Below are 16,195 nucleotides of genomic sequence, written 5' to 3' on the forward strand. Positions count from 1 at the left end.
ACGGTATTCTAATATCATGTGCTGCAAAGAGCAACAGGAAACAAATTAAAGACTTACTTGCAGCTCACGAGCCGCAGTCTGAGTATCACTGACCTAAGTCCTTGAATGCTATTAAACTAACAGCACAGGTAAAGAGAGTAAAGACTAACATATGTCCAGAGTCCCATTAGTTGACCTAAAAACTGAAGACTGGTTAATATCTAACCTTCTGAACAGCCTCTGTGTTACTATCAACAAGAGCTAGTACTCTTTGGGAGACAGTGTGTAGATTTCTTCAATTTCAGGTGGATAGCATGTTCCAGGAAAAGCTACAGTAGCTGTCATGGGAGGGCAGGGGAGAAGTGAGAGAAAGAGAGCACTGATGCTTCTTGTGATCTTTCACCACCCTACAGGAAATCCAAGCAACCTGGTATGAGAAGCTCCATGAGTGGGAGGATGCCCTTGTGGCCTATGACAAGAAGATGGACACAAACAAGGATGATCCTGAGCTGATGCTGGGACGTATGCGTTGCCTGGAAGCACTTGGAGAATGGTAAGAAGAGAATTCAGAATTGATAATCCAGAAAAGTCTGTTGAGCTCAAACAGCTTTTCCTGTTTCAGATGATATCAGACCCAGCCTCCTCCTGTTTTGCTATTTCTCAGTGTTTCATTTTGCTCCAGAAATATGGCGAGTTTTATTTCTGAAATCTGCTTACTATTTGCCTGGTGAATTATGCCATTTGTGCTACCCATCAGATGAAAATGTGTTCCCTGAATTCCCATTTATTTGTACTTTCCTAACATTTAGAAGATATTAAGTTGCTGCTCACCCTGCAAATCAAGGCAGCACCTTATTGCAGGTGTTAGACATCTCTGTCTGAGCCTTTTAGGATGGAGCCATCTGATTAGCCAAGTTCCACCTGAAACATGCAGCTGATCAGTTCTGTTCCACCTGTAGTAGCAAGAGAGAATAATACTAGAGACGAGTTCTGGGAACAGACAACTAGGCAGCATGGTTCAAAACTACCACCAAAAAGAGAGACCCTTCCATGATGACTCATTTAGCTTTACTCTGCCTAGTCAGCATTATTCACATGTCTGTCTGGAATGTGTGGACCTTTCTATGCAGATGTCAACAACGTTTCCTACTTCTTGGTAGCAATCTGAACGAGATTATGCCAGATAAATCTTTCATTTTAAACCCACTTCACCAAGCCTGCTGCAGATGTCCGAGTTTCTTATCTTGACAGTTTTTAGCATTTATTAGTTTTTGTCTTTTTTGGCATTTGCTGATGGAAACCATATTACGTCCAGGTCTTTGGCACATACATCACAACATCGGAGTTTGTTTCCACCAGAGAGAGACCTATTAATGATTTAGAACTTGCAGATCATGGTGTTCCCCATGCTCACCTTGAATCAAGAGACTAATCAGAGAAGACAGGCCCTGTGCGCTGTAGTGTGCAGTTCTGCCTCCAGGCACAGCAAATCTGTGCACGTCCTGCCTTTCTGCTGAGCTTCTCATGTCTCTAGGCCTGTGTGCTGATGGGTTCTAACAGGAACCCATGTGACGGCACACAGGAAGAAAATTCCTCTCCATTGAGGTCATTGCACTGCTGGATAAACTGAGCTGCCTGGAAACTGTGCTGGGTCGCCAAGAAGTCCAAAATCCAAACAGCATTTTTCTACCTCCTCCTCCTACGTCCTGAGTTTTTGCAGCAGGAAGAATGGAGCCTCCTAGTGGAGCCTCTTCTTTGTCCTTGCAAGGAGTAGGCAGTTCCCACCAGGGGTTGATGGGATTTCTCCCTCCTGTAAAAATCATCCTTTCTGATTAATCATCTGCTTCCCTACATTTGGGAGAGATTTCTTCTGAAAGATTTTGTTTTTCTATAGGAGCTATAAACTCCTGTATCTGTTGACATATTCTGCAGGAAGGGAGGTAATCCCAGTGTTCTGACTTGCATTCAACCCTTTCCTGATGTACAAGAGACCAACCCTCTGTCCAGATAATGTTCTATATGTGTACTGGGTGTCCTGACAGCACAGGAAATGCCCTGCGGCCCATTTGATATGCAGGCATCCCAGCCATTCTGTCCTATGGTTACATTTCATATGGCTGCTTTAGTAATTCTCCCTTTACTGTTGCTGTTTTGGCAGGGGGGTGCAGGAGGGAAGTCAGACCCAATATTTGAAGACTTTAGTGCTGGAGAGATATAGGAGGAAACTGTGTTCCTGAAGAGGATGTAATAGCAAGAGCCAGGTCATTCCATGATCTAGTTCTCTGGAATCAGAAATGATACTCTTCTGTGTAACTGGCTACACTGAAGCAAGATGCACAGAGATATTGCAACACCTCCACAGCTGGTAGTTTTTTAGTGTCAAATAAAAGTCTAGAGAAGTTTCAGCATCATCATGTGATTGCATTTGGCTGTGCGAGATTAACAGCTCACTGCTTTGTTTTATTTTCTTACTAAAGAACAGTAAATAAAATCATAGTGTATTCCTGTTCACAATTTAGAACAACTCCTGTTGCCCATCTTCTTCTTTCCTGGCTGTACACTTCTCCTTCTGCTTAGTAAGATTTCTCCTAAACAATGCAGCTTGCAGCTATGTTTCTTTTAAATTCACAAGGTCTGCTGGGAAGGAAACAACAGGACACTATTTCTGCATCAAAGAGGGAGCTTTTATCCTTTTTGTCCTGATATAGCTTCCTTTAGAGAGACTCCAGCAGATGGAGCAGGGAAGAGACCAAGGAGTCTGGAGGGCTAGTCTTCCTAATGGATACTATATATATATCATGTCTTTCCATAGTCCTCTTATTACCTACCTAGACATGGGATCGTAGCCATCTATCTGCAGGATACACATAAAGGTGATCTGCAGGACAAGAGGTGTTGTAAGGACTTAGCAACAACCTGATTTTTTTTTATTGTTGTTGAAATAACATAAACACAGCAGGGAGCATTTTCCTGCCTTTCTTGATGTCCGCTATTTGTGATAAATCAATTGATGCAGGATAGACACCAACTCCAGAACTCAGATGGAAAGTTGAAATTAAATTGATTCTCGCAGTATATGATTTGAAATGTAAATATAACTGTAGCTTGTACATTTACATCTTTGAAAGCAAAACCCTGCATCAGTACAACACTGAGGTTATGAATCTGAATGCAGTCACAATGCAGAAGTTAATGGTCTTATGGCAAAGAAAAAAGTAAACAGATTTGTTCCTGTGGCAAAATATCCAGGGAGTTGGTTTCACAAGGTTGACAGTGTATGCCACTGCAGAACTGCGCTCCTAATTACCCAAAAGAAATGTTCCCGTATCCATGAGTGAAGTTAGCACGCTCTCTATGTAAAATGCACTTAGGTCACTATCAAAGTAAATATTTCACGTAACTCAATAGTGCCACTTCCTTCCCACTAACCATAATGTGTCAATCCCAAGGTTGAGAATTTAGTGTCTTAGTCAACTTGGGCTGCTGTCTGTCTTCTGCTGTAGTGTTGAACTATTTGTGTTGCTTGTTTGTGCTTGACGGTAACTGACATTTCCTCTGGAATTGGTGCTGCACCATGCTGCGGTTCTCAGCATGCCTTGCAGTGGACATTTGAAAGTGCAGCTAAGGCAGGCCTAGCCACTTGTCTCCTGTTTAATTATGTCTGCAAGAGCCATGCTTCTGTATTAGCTCATATTGGGTACTGATTCACTGCTGCTGCTGTTTTTTCCTGGACCATTAAGCTGTCAGTATGACTGTCTTGCCTGTGGCAGCTCATCCATTCTCGTGTTGACTAATTCATCTTCCCCACTGGGACTAGAGACTAGCAATGAGAAGGCAAGTTGGTCTCCCTCATAGTTAACAGCTGCTTTGCTGCTACAGACTTTCCAGGCTGAGAAATACTGAACTTGCAACACCCAGAATAATTGGTGTGATCAACAGCACATTCAAGGTCGATGAAAGCATCTTGGAGGTTCCTCTCTACTAGAGGTGAAGATTGGCGAGTCCCATTTAAGAACCCATTGAGACAAGTCCTCATCCTTATTTGTTGTAACTATGATTGTGTAGCTGCATTTTTTTTTTAAGTATGCAGACCCCATAGTGTGTTTATCCAAAATGTTTGACAAAGCTGGGCGTCAGGAACTGTGCAGAACCCATTCATCATAGGTGTCCTTTTTACTGATGTTTCCAATAAAGTGCTAAATGTCCCTGGCTTTAAGCATGCGGGTTATGAATTCTGGATTTAATGTAATACCCTGTTCTAGGCTGAAACTGACAGCTCCGTTTTTAAAATATTTTTTCTCTGGTTTGGTTTAGATGTTATTGAACTGTTTTGAGGCTAAATAACTCCACATTGACCAAACCACATTATGTCTGTGGACTTGCCAAAAGGGAAGTGGTAAACCCACTTCTTCTCTTCTATGTAAAAGAGGATTGATGGGGCTAGGCCAGTAAAAAAAATCTAGGTGTAAAATTGTTCTTATTCCCTAGAAGCTATAAAACATTTAAAAAACTGAGCTGGCAGCACCATCCTAGAACAGGGTATTACATTAAATCCAGAAAACACGATCCGCCTGCTTAACACAAGGGACATTTAGAACTTCTTTGAACCCTCAGTACAAGGGACACCTTGGAAGGTGGTTGTCACACACAGTGAAACCCTTTGAGGAGGTTTTCACTAATCTGAAACTGTGAATTATTTTTCCCAGGGGGCAGCTTCATCAGCAATGCTGTGAAAAGTGGATGCTGGTAAATAATGAAACTCAAGCCAAGATGGCTAGGATGGCTGCTGCTGCTGCTTGGGGCTTAGGTAATGTATGTCTTCCGGCTGTGCTTGAGGGACGGTGTAAGACAGCAATTCAGGAGTGAGTTCAGGGGTGTAATTTACATCTTTTAAGAAGTCTGAATCATAAGATAAGAGAAAACATATAGAGCGGGAGCAAGCTTATTTATAGGGTTACATGAAATAATAAAGATCCTTTAATGTTCAAGCCCACAATGTAACCTTCTATGCAAAAGCTGCCAATGCACCCTTAAGTAATGAAGAGGTGCCTTTTGAGGGCTGAATAATAATAAAGAGATGGATTAATATAGTACCCTTTGACCTCTGCTGACTATAATAGGGTTCAAAAAAGACCTAGATAAATTCATGGAGGATAGGTCCATCAATGGCTATTAGCCAAGATGGACAGGGATGGTGTCCCTAGACTCTGTCTGCAAGAAGCTGGGAATGAGTGACAGAGAATGGATCACTTGATGATTATCTGTTCATTCCCTCTGGGGCACCTGGCATTGGCCACTGTCAGAAGACAGGATACTGGGTCTGACCCAGTATGGCTATTCTTATGTTCTTTGGTTCTTAAGTTTCAAATCTAATGTAATTTGTACATGAAATGAACTTGATGTGATTTTACTAGTTTTTCTGTTGTTCACAAACTGCAAAGCCATCCATCCCTTAACTATTTTGACAGGATGTTATCTCACGAGAAGCCCCTGAGTGGAACAGTTCAGTAAATAAGTCCTGTTTGAGATGCGTCAGTGAAAAGAGGTGGGGATAGTTTGCATAGCATATGCCTGCTGTCTGCCTAGCTCCATCTAATGAGAGTAATCTTCCCCTTTTGTGAAATACCAAAATGCAGCCAAACTTTCCAGAAAATGTTTCCTCCACAAGAGCCCAATGTTAATGTTGCAGCTGTTTTATCACAAAGAATACGAGAACTTTGCCTACCAAAATGAAACCTTGCCTTGTAAAACCACCGACATTACAGTTGCTGAACCTGTAAATGAAGTCGGTTGTTCCTTCTGAAGACAGATTACCATAGTGCTTGCTTTGATGTTGGTGTTTTCACTGGGAGAGAAGTGAAAAATTATCCATTTGAAGCAACTGCACTACTTGATGCCTGTATAGAAAAACACATGGAGCATTGTGCCACGAGTGGGTCCTCCATTTCATTAATGCTGAACCCCTAAAGCAGTCACCTCTAGCTCTCAACAAAAAAATCTGCCTTCCTGGAAGAGCCTGGTGGTCCATCTAATCCAGTGTCCTGTCTCTAGTTGTAAACCGGTGCCAGATGCTTCAGAGGAAGTCTTAGAACCCCTGTGATATCTCTATTTGTGTAATACTACACAATGGGAGAAATAGCTTCTGAGCAATTCATTCCTTGAAGCAGAGCTGATAGCTCTTGTAATTTTTCCTTGTTAGTGTAATATAGATGGTATTCTTATTCATATACATGAATACATTAAAAAGTTTGCTAGGCTGATTAACAGTATCCTGGAGTAGCAGGTTCCTCGGATTAATTGCACGGTGCATTAAAAAAATCCTTTAAATCTTTTAGATTTGTTACCTTTTTAATTTCTTCAACTATTTTGTTCTTGTGTTATGGGATAGGGTAAATGAGTGCCCACCTGGCCTGCTCTGTGCCACTCATTGGAATAGAATCCTCTTCATCTATATAAAAGGGGAGCATCAAGTTGGTTCAAACTTTTCAATGCAAATGCTACATGGAGGCAGGGGGAATATAAGTGAGTTATGGATAATAGGGGATTTCAGATAAGTGAGGTTTTTTCTGTAGTTCCCTCAGCCATCCCAAGGCAGCTACTTTAAATAACAGTAGATGAAACCTCATATGGTGCTTTTGGACTCCAAATTAGTCTCTTGGCTGGGATCCAGTAGCACTGTGAATCTAACCACTGTACTAGTGCTTAACACTGGAGTCTAGTTCTAGCAGTGTTTCAAAGAGGGCTATGGCATCAGCAAGTGTGTCCATGTCTCTTTAGGTCAGTGGGATAGCATGGAAGAATACACTTGCATGATCCCAAGGGACACCCATGATGGTGCCTTCTACAGGGCCGTGCTGGCACTGCATCAAGACCTCTTCTCATTGGCTCAACAAGTAAGTATCTTCCTTCATGACTTTGCTTCTATAAATCCCACGTTGAGATTGTGTGTCCTTCCTTGCAGCAATGGAGCCTATTTGAAAGCGGTTGGCCTAACTGCTAACTTCTCTCAAGTGGAAACTCTTATCCCTGACTGCTCAGTTTGCTGCGTGCTTCCAGAAATACTGCACTAGCTGTGTAGAGACACGTTAGCCCAAGAGTTGTCTTAGTCGTACTCAGGTTTCTATTTTATTGTGTCCTCTTGGCGGGTGGAGGACAGTCATGGGACACATCCTGTCTGTGAAATTGTTCTGCAAAAGACAGCATTCAGTGAAGGGCACTGATGGCTAGAGACATGAACAACAGTATCTCCTTGTCAGTCTATGCATTCTTGTGTTTGCCAAGCCTTTTCAGAGTAGTGTTAACGAATGCCAGATGCTGCAACGGACCCCATACTTTTTGGTTTAGGTGCATAGCCCATCTTTACCTTCTTGTGCATCTTCTGTACCCAATCTTCCTTGCAGCAGTGAGAAGTCTTTGTAATCCTGAGGGTACGTCTGCACTGCAATTAGAGGTGTGACTGCAGCAAGTGGAGACGTACATAATCTAGTTTTGAACTAGCTAGCTCCAGTAACAATAGTAGTGAACCTGTGGGCTAGCCTTGAGTACATAACCCTGGGTCGGGTTATACAACCCATTCTGCCACCGTGCTGCTGTGGCTTCCCTGCTATTGTTGTTTGAGCTAGCTAGATCAAAGCTAGCTTGGCTATGTCTGCACATTCTGCAGCTGCAACTTTGATTGTAGTATACCTGTACCCTTAGATTGAGACTAGGCATAAGGAGAAGGAAAGAGTCTGCTGAACAGATCCATGTTGGTCTGAGTGCATCTTTGACAGACATAATTCACGGGGAACATCTTCCCTTTGCAGGTGTGAAGCATGTAGATTACTTTCCAAGGAAACTTGTGTAGTATTTCTCAGAATTCTGTGCTGACTTGCAGAATGAGATAAAGGAGTGGTCCAATCTGCCCTGGCAGAACACGTACTTATCTTGAGTGTTATGCACAAGAAAATGGGCCTAGTGTTTAATGGATGAGGGTTTGTAATTAACCTTTAACATTTTGAAAGGGAAAAGTTACGGATGAGAGATTATATAATTAATGGCACCAGAGTAGGGCCTTGTTTCATGCACTCGCAGCGTCTTCTTTGTACTGAGAGATGTGGGGTTTGCAGGGTCTAGAACGTTCGTAAGAGATTACTGGGGCATGTAGAACTGTGAAGTCCATCTAAGTCCAGGTCTACACTAGCACTTATGTCAACAAAACTTTTGTTGCTCAGGAGTGTGAAAAAAAACACTTCCCTGAGTGAGACAAGTTTTGCCGGCATAAACACTTCTGTGCACAGTGCTATGTCGGCGGGAGACATTCTCCCAACATAGCTACTGCCACTTGTTGAGCTGTTTTGTTATGTCAATGGGAGAGCTCTCTCCCGACAGCATAATGCGGCTACAAAAGTGTTCTTACAGTGGCACAGCTGTATCAGTACAGCTGTGCCGCTGGAAGCTTGTAAATGTAGACATAGCCTTAGATACCTGCACGCTATCAAAGAAACAAAGCTCCTGAGGCTTTTCTGTAACTGGTTGTTTCACACTTATTACCAAAATCCCAACTCCTCCTTCCCTTATAAATGTTACAGTTGGGCTTTCCAAGGACACTGGGGTCAAAAGCACGGCAAACACTGGTGACGCAGTCTATGTATGAGGGGCTTTAACAAATCCAAACTTCCATGGACAGGACGCATGTTTAGATTATAAATGCAAGTCCCAATTTTTTCCCCAAACTCGCCATTGGATTCTGCAGTTTTCTGTTAGTTTCCATTGTAGAGCGAAGTCTCCCTATAGGTGACACTCCTTTTCTGGTGCCTGATGGAGTTTGGGGTGGCTCCAACCTTCCTTGTGGGAGAATTGAGAGTGGACAGTTGAGTGTTAGTGTGAACTGTTACTGTCTGTGGACAAGGCACACCCCTGAAGTCTCAACTTCCGTTTCAGTGCATTGACAAGGCCAGAGACCTGCTAGATGCTGAGCTGACTGCCATGGCGGGAGAGAGTTACAGTCGGGCCTATGGGGTGAGTATCTGACCTGCAGCCTTCATGTTATTTTAGGCTATTTATATAAGCTCAGAGCTTTCCTGACTGTATTTGTGTATCAAATATAAAGGCCTGTGCAGGCCACACAGACCCACAGACTAAATGGCTCTTGTATGTGGGGATTGTGGCTTTTTGGAAAAGGGTCTGAATCCACTGAGAAGCAGAGAGAGAAAAATGTGACTGACTGAACACTGGGATTCAGCACCCCACTACCAACCCTTACCTCTGCCCTGCTCAAGTTTTGTGGTTAGTTCTGTCTCCGTGTGGAAAAGCTCAGCTTTCACTTCTCCACACCCCAGTGGAAAGTCATCGTTAAGGTCAACATTTAGAAGCATTGTGGGGGAGGCTCAGGCTCAAGTGAAGATGGAGATGAAATTCCCTGCAGTTCCCCCCACAAATCAGAATTGGGGGTTTTGTTGCAGCAGTTTGAGGAAACCTAGAAGACAGTGGATTATCAAGATACCTGAACGGCAACTGCCTGTTCTTTCCTTCTTGGTCAGTAGATAACCCCAAGGTTTTGAGGCCAAGTGCTGATCCTTAGTCCTGGATTCACTGTGCATTGATTGGGATGGAATGTGATTGTTTCATTCAGGCTATGGTATCCTGCCAGATGCTATCAGAGCTGGAAGAGGTTATCCAGTATAAACTTGTACCAGAACGACGCGAGATCATCCGCCAGATATGGTGGGAGAGACTGCAGGTAAATCTACCAGAGACTGCTGTAAACCTCTGTATGCCTCCTGCTGGTGGTATGGACGCTCACGCAGTGCACACCCACAGCTCCCATTGATGTCTGTTAGAGCTGTGAGTGCTCAGCACTTCTGACAATCAGGCTCTGTGTCCCCCCTTCCATCCTCCCCCACAGCATAACAATCTGCTTTCTCTCTTCTTTACAGACGTGTCCTCAGCATGTATTTAATGCCTCTGGCCACCGCCATGGTGTATGTGCTCATTTTAAAGCCTGGCACAGGATCTTTCAAATTTGCCTGCTCCAAAGCAGGTTCTAAAGAGATCTGAGTGGAGTAGAGGTTTTAGTGAAATCTGCAGGGACGCTTCTGTCTAGCTTTTGGGTGCTAGAATATTACACTTCTCCACTGCTCTTCTTTCATTTTCATGTCTGCATGTTAAATATAAATGAATATTCTTTTATGCCACATGATGGAATGATTGGGATAAGTAATACTGAGAAACAAGACGCTGCATCAGTGTGCAAAGAGTCATAGAAATGTTCTGTATGCAACGGTGTTGCAGCCGTGTTGGTCCCAGTATGTTAGATAGACAAGGTAAGTGAGGTAATATCCATTGCTGGGATATTACCTCACTCACGTTGTCTCTCTAATAGAAATTTCCTAGCATTTTAGGTCACCTTATCCGCCTCACCTGGGCAGTGCAGGATTGTTCCCCTATTACTCTCCATTGATTTGTCCTGTCCACCTTTTTAAGTGCCCCAAGCAAGGGAGCTTTCACCAATTCCACTGGAAAAATGCATCCGATGAAGTGAGCTGCAGCTCACGAAAGCTTATGCTCTAATAAATTTGTTAGTCTCTAAGGTGCCACAAGTACTCCTTTTCTTTTTACTGGAAAGCTAATACATCTTTTGCCTAGAGAGCATAAGCCCAAGACACGTGCCAGTACTTAAGACCACCTAAATATTTTGAGTGGGTATCCTTTCTGGAGGGAGCTTTGCTGTGAGAGGGTGGGCCTGTACATGAAGTAGCACATGCAGTACCTTCTAGCACTGTCCAGAGAGATGTTCCTCTCAGGGGAAAAAATTATAGTCAGAATGAAGTGTATAAACTGCATTGGACTTCAGTGTTCCATCTGGAGGGAGAATTCTCCCTGCTATATGGGCCCCCACGCTGAAGGGTGTTTACCTGTTGCTACTGGGAACATTTCAACTATTTAGGGAGCTGTGACAATGCTTTTTGCTTCCAAACTGCATTCTTGTCTGGAAAAGCTGAAAACATTCCTCTGGAGAGGAGAGGCTGAGTGTGATGGGGAGAGTAATGTCTATGAGTAAAGCTGTTTATGGTCCTGAAAACAGTACATACAGTTCTTGTACATTTTATTGTGTCTTAGTAATAATTATAAAATACCTGTTAGATGATTTGGTGGAAGGTTGATTTGGGCATTAGGGAGGGCTGCAAGGAACAGGCTTTTCTGTCTAATTTGCGTGCACCCAGTTTTGAAAAGTCAGTGGGGTACTTAGCTATTTAATCAGAGACGAGAAGACTTTCTTTTTTCCCTTGGTATGAGATTTTCCCTTCAAGATCACATGCTGATTGAGCATTTGACTTGCCTGCAAAGAAGCAATTTGTGTTGCTGCTTCCATATAGAATCCCTTGCTATCACAAAATTGTGCTCGTCTCCAGTGGGCACAGTCTACCATCGATCTCTGGGATGGATTAAGTCTAAGTCAGTCCTGCATCCATCTAAACTTCAGAGGCCTCATAAAAACTTAGAGGCCTCTTAAAGCTTATTTATCCCACCCTTGAAGAACTTGATCAACCCAGTCAGCCCAAGCCCCAGTGGGTGGCCATTAGCAATCAGATATGTGCACCGCCACCCGCAATTTTGCATCTGAGGCTTGGTCTACGCTACAGAGTTAGGTCGGTGTAAGGCAGCTTACATCGACCAAACTCTGTAAGTGTCTACAGTGCAACGTTGCTCCCACCGATGCAGATCGCCAATGATGCCAACCTAATAACTCCACCACCGCAAGAAGCTAAGTGCGTAGGTCGATGTAGTTAGTGCAACACAGTGCGTTACTTACGTCACCTGGTGGCTGTCAGCCTTGTGCAGGGCTCAGCTGGAGGTCCCCTTCTCGCCACCCTGGGGCTCACAGCTAGAGCCTGGCAGCCCCAGGGCAAGAAGGCTCCAACTGTGAGCTGACAGAGGGGACAAAGTATGGACATGAACCACTGCAGTAATTACTGCGGTGGCTGTACTTCGACCTAATTTAGGTCACCTTAATTTTGTAGTATAGACAAGACCTAACTCTCTGGACACACCCATGCACCCTTCAGCTTCAGGGCCAGATCCTGTCTTATCTGCTCTGTTGGATTTGAAGCTATTGTGGCACTCAGCACAGGTAGACAGTAACCAGACAATGCCTGCTTTAGCAATTGACAATGCAATTTCTGGCAGAGTGTCAACTAAATCACTTCAGCGTCTGTAAAAACCAGAAACAAGTAGGGGAAGGAAAAGGTCAATAACAAAAATATCTTTTTGCAGCTTTGAGAACTTCTTTGTTTTTGTACCTTCTCATGTTGGAACTAGTCACTGTTGAAATCAAAAATAAAGTTTGAAGCTGGGTTTGGAAACGTTGTGAAATCCTGGCCTTGTTGTTTTGACAGTGCGGAAGTAACAGCTCTGCTCTTGGATCTGCTTCTGCTGTAAAAGGTCTCTCCCCTTTCCCCATTAGAGAATGTCATTAGACTGGGAGCAACCAGCTGGCATCTAATGAGGTTGACTATTGAGTATGAGGCTCAAGGACTTATCCTCATTCACACATAGCAATCAGTGCCAGGTGTCTGTCTGCTGTGAAATATGGGTACAGCAGCCATTCTAATCTTGGGGACGGGATCTTCAGGTCTTTGGTTATGGAGGAATGGTCCCTGTGGAAAAGAGAACATCAATAGGTTCTGTCTGCACTTCTTTTCCCAGGGCTGCCAGCGGATTGTAGAGGACTGGCAGAGAATACTTATGGTCCGGTCTCTCGTTGTCAACCCCCACGAGGACATGAGAACTTGGCTCAAGTATGCCAGCCTATGTGGCAAGAGTGGGAGACTGGTGAGTCAGAAGTCTGTGGGGAAACCACTGTCATCAGGGGACAAATAGTCATCCTAAGAGAGATTTGCCACCAAGTTCTGTTCCCATGCTGGGTCTGAAAACTTCAATGTAATAGTGTTAGTATTAGTAACACTTGGCTCTTACATTGCACTTTCAATCATATCTAAATAGTTATGTTAGTATCCTTGTTACGCTCCTAGTTTGGGAAGTAACCTCAATAATATTTATTACCAAAAAGATACATAAACCACAAAGAATTCCCACTCTTTATTGGCTACTGACGTGAAAACATAACATCTAGGGCCAGGAGAAAATATATGGTCTGTTGTGGGGTGGGGCGGTTATCCTTGTAAATACAGGAAATCTGGATGCTGGAGTGCGCATCTCTCCATAACCCTCAATACAGATAACAGCAGTACCATTTCTCTCTCATGTTTTACCAAACCACATCCCTCTCCCCTGTGTATTGATACAGTTGCTTACTACTTTCTGACAACTTGTTCCATGTCCCAGGTGGCCTTTGAGCTCAGAAGCTTGTTCTGAATTGCTTCAGAGCCACTGTTCTCTGCCTCAACCCATAACTTCTAGTTTGACAGTTGTTGTAAACTGGGTTCTGTACTGAGAATGTCGGTAAATGATTGAAATACTAAAACAAGGTATGGGGAGAGACTGTGTGACCTGGGGATACTTCTCCACAGTGACCATGCAGAATTGTTAAATCAGACGTTGTATATTGTGACAAGGTCGGACCAGATGGCTATAGGAGAGTAATAGAAGGCAGATATATAAGCCCCAGGCTAAGTAGGTCCCTTTCCCCTGGGTAAGGTAATAGGGAAGGTTCCAGAACAATCAGGAACCTTCTAGAGACAATTAAGACAGGCTGATTAGAACACCTGCAGCCTATCAAGAACCTGCTAAAATCAATTAAGGCAGGCTAATCAGGGCACCTGGGTTTTAAAAAGGAGCTCACTTCAGTTTGTGGTGTGCGTGTGAGGAGCTGGGAGCAAGAGGCACTAGGAGCTGAGAGTGAGAACATGGACTGTTGGAGGACTGAGGTGTACAAGCATTAGCAGACACAGGAAGAGTCTACCGGGACTGTGAATTCAGAAAAACGGCCAAGCTGAGGGCTGCCGTGAAGCTCCAAGGCGAGCAAATCCACCAATAAGCGCAAGACCCACGAAGGTAGAGCAGGAACTTTGTCACAAATGTATGAAACTCACATGGGCATACAGTGGAAGTGTAGCCTTGCACATGTTCCAGGGCACAGCTGCACTTTCTGCATGACGTGACCTGCCTATGTTCACCTTAGTACAGAGAAGCAATGTCACTTTAAGTGGTTGTCATTAGAGACTGTTATGAACAAGGGAGTGTAGAGGTGAGAGCAAGTTTGTTATAACCTGGTTTTTGATTTGTCATTCTTTCAAGGCTTTGGCCCACAAGACGCTTGTACTACTCCTGGGAGTAGACCCATCTCGGCAGCTGGATCACCCATTGCCAACTGTTCATCCCCAAGTGACTTATGCCTACATGAAACACATGTGGAAGAGTGCCCGCAAGGTACATGTTGTTATTTAGAGCCTCAGAATCCTTTCCACTCACCACAAGCTGCCCCGGAATCTTGGTCTGACAGTCACACACGTAGCCCCATGGTGATGGCCAGTAAAAAAACAAGAAAAATAGTTGCAATCTCAATAAAGAAAAGGCAAAATAGATTTTTGTGACGGGTATGGATTAAAACATTCAACAGATTAAAACATCCAATCAAGAGACAGCTGGAAAGTACCTAGGGCTTTATCAGGAGAATAACTTGGTTGTGAGGAGCCTGGGATGAATGTTCTAACGTTGCAACACAGAGAGTTTACATACTCAAATTCAGTAAGCTCTAGACTGGATGATTTATTTTTTTTAATATACATTAAAGCCTCTGTTTATTCTCAAATGTTCTACCATCTTTTTCATTTTTCTGTTTTTGGGCTTGCCAGCTCTGGGACTGTGCCATTTGCAAGCATTAGTCTAACCACCCTTCTGTTAAATGTAAAAAGCAGAAGGAGCTGCCTGTGTGTAGAACAGAGTGCAACTCACTTTTGCACCAGAGCGGTCTCCTACTCTATTCAATAAATGCCATGAGGTATCTCCATGGTATCATTCTCGGTCATACCTCCAGGTATGTCTCATCTCCACTGACTGCCTATGTAAGGGAAAGGGGACCTCTGATTTAATGCTTTCAAGTCTTCTACTTGATCTGTGATGGCAAAAGAAGGTGCTTGGTAGGCAGGGTGTGAGGGACAGTTGTAGAGAGCAGCATGAAAGAAGGTGTGCAGAGAGTAAGAGAAGCAGTTGGAGAAAGGATTGTGTGGCGTATGAAAGAGGGCATGAGCAGACAGGAAGAAGCTGAGACAAGATTATGCAGGGTCATGAGATCAAGATGCTTCAGTATGACACAATAGAAGAAGACAGTGAAGACTGAAGGAGCGGGAGGACAGGGTCAGAGACGCCCCCTCCAATACCTGAACTGTTCTCTCTCTTTATTGCATTATATAGCCTCTTTGGTGCAGGGGCTATGCCTCTCTGTTTCTAGTTTGTAGAGCTCTGTGTATATTTATAGTGCTGTGTAAGCAATACCTCATCCCAAGGACAGTATTCGAACTGCATGTAAGTTTCAGCATTGGTTGTGAGCTCTGTTCTGTTTGGAGACATAGACCCATGACTATTAAATAGGCTCTTTGCACACCTTTTAAATATAAGTGCTTGATTTTTGAAATGCAGGCTAGAGCTGCAGCACTGTCCTAGCAGAAGCCAGTTTACAATGTGACAGGGATTGCATTCTACAAAATTTGGATGCCTGTGTTTATCTGGACAAAACACTGAAAATGTGGGAACGTTCTTGTATTGCTGGGGGATGGACTACCTGATCGAATGGTGGTGGTTGTTTTTTTTATTATGAATCTATGAAATAGAATGCGTGCAGACATATGGCTGTTTGTAGAACGTTATGTGGCCAGGCATGTAACCTCGATGTGGCTGTATGACTTTTAGCGCAGATCTGTAGTTGTAGAAGGCTGAGTTTTCTCCTGCCACACTCAGGTTTGGAATAAGTCATAACTTGCCTGAAACTTGCTCTGTTGTTAGCTCTCTGCTTCTAACTGGAAACCTCCCAAATCCACTGAAAGACAAAATGAGGTCTAGATGGTGACCTTCCACTCAGCACCTATAGACTAATATTAGCCTTTCTCTGAGAGGGGGTGTAGTGAGAGAATAAACCTCACAAAGACTTTTGCCAGCCACTGCAGGTCAAAGAGATTCCTCCCACTACAAAACTGCACATTGATTTTTAAATCCACGTGTTCAAATAAACTGCTCACTTTGATACTCTGGAGTACATTGCTTTAGAATTCATGTCAAT

At 43.6% G+C, this 16,195-nt stretch overlaps 1 protein-coding gene across 8 annotated transcripts in view; it reads left to right on the forward strand.

Annotated features, from left to right (window-relative positions):
• Positions 1–16,195, forward strand: part of MTOR (mechanistic target of rapamycin kinase) — a 103,845-nt gene that overhangs the window by 66,236 nt on the left and 21,414 nt on the right. For all 8 annotated transcript variants that reach the window (XR_006276353.1, XR_006276351.1, XR_006276352.1 and 5 more), the window contains 7 exons: positions 393–532; positions 4,686–4,786; positions 6,757–6,872; positions 8,902–8,979; positions 9,593–9,700; positions 12,667–12,792; positions 14,218–14,349. Coding sequence is in view for 5 of the 8 variants with exons in the window: in XM_038377038.2 (XP_038232966.1) it covers positions 393–532; positions 4,686–4,786; positions 6,757–6,872; positions 8,902–8,979; positions 9,593–9,700; positions 12,667–12,792; positions 14,218–14,349 (801 nt within the window). In the remaining 3 variants the exon portion in view is untranslated. The remainder of the gene's footprint in view (positions 1–392; positions 533–4,685; positions 4,787–6,756; positions 6,873–8,901; positions 8,980–9,592; positions 9,701–12,666; positions 12,793–14,217; positions 14,350–16,195) is intronic.

This window comes from Dermochelys coriacea, chromosome 18 (assembly GCF_009764565.3).
Source record: "Dermochelys coriacea isolate rDerCor1 chromosome 18, rDerCor1.pri.v4, whole genome shotgun sequence".
Taxonomy (NCBI): domain Eukaryota; kingdom Metazoa; phylum Chordata; order Testudines; family Dermochelyidae; genus Dermochelys; species Dermochelys coriacea.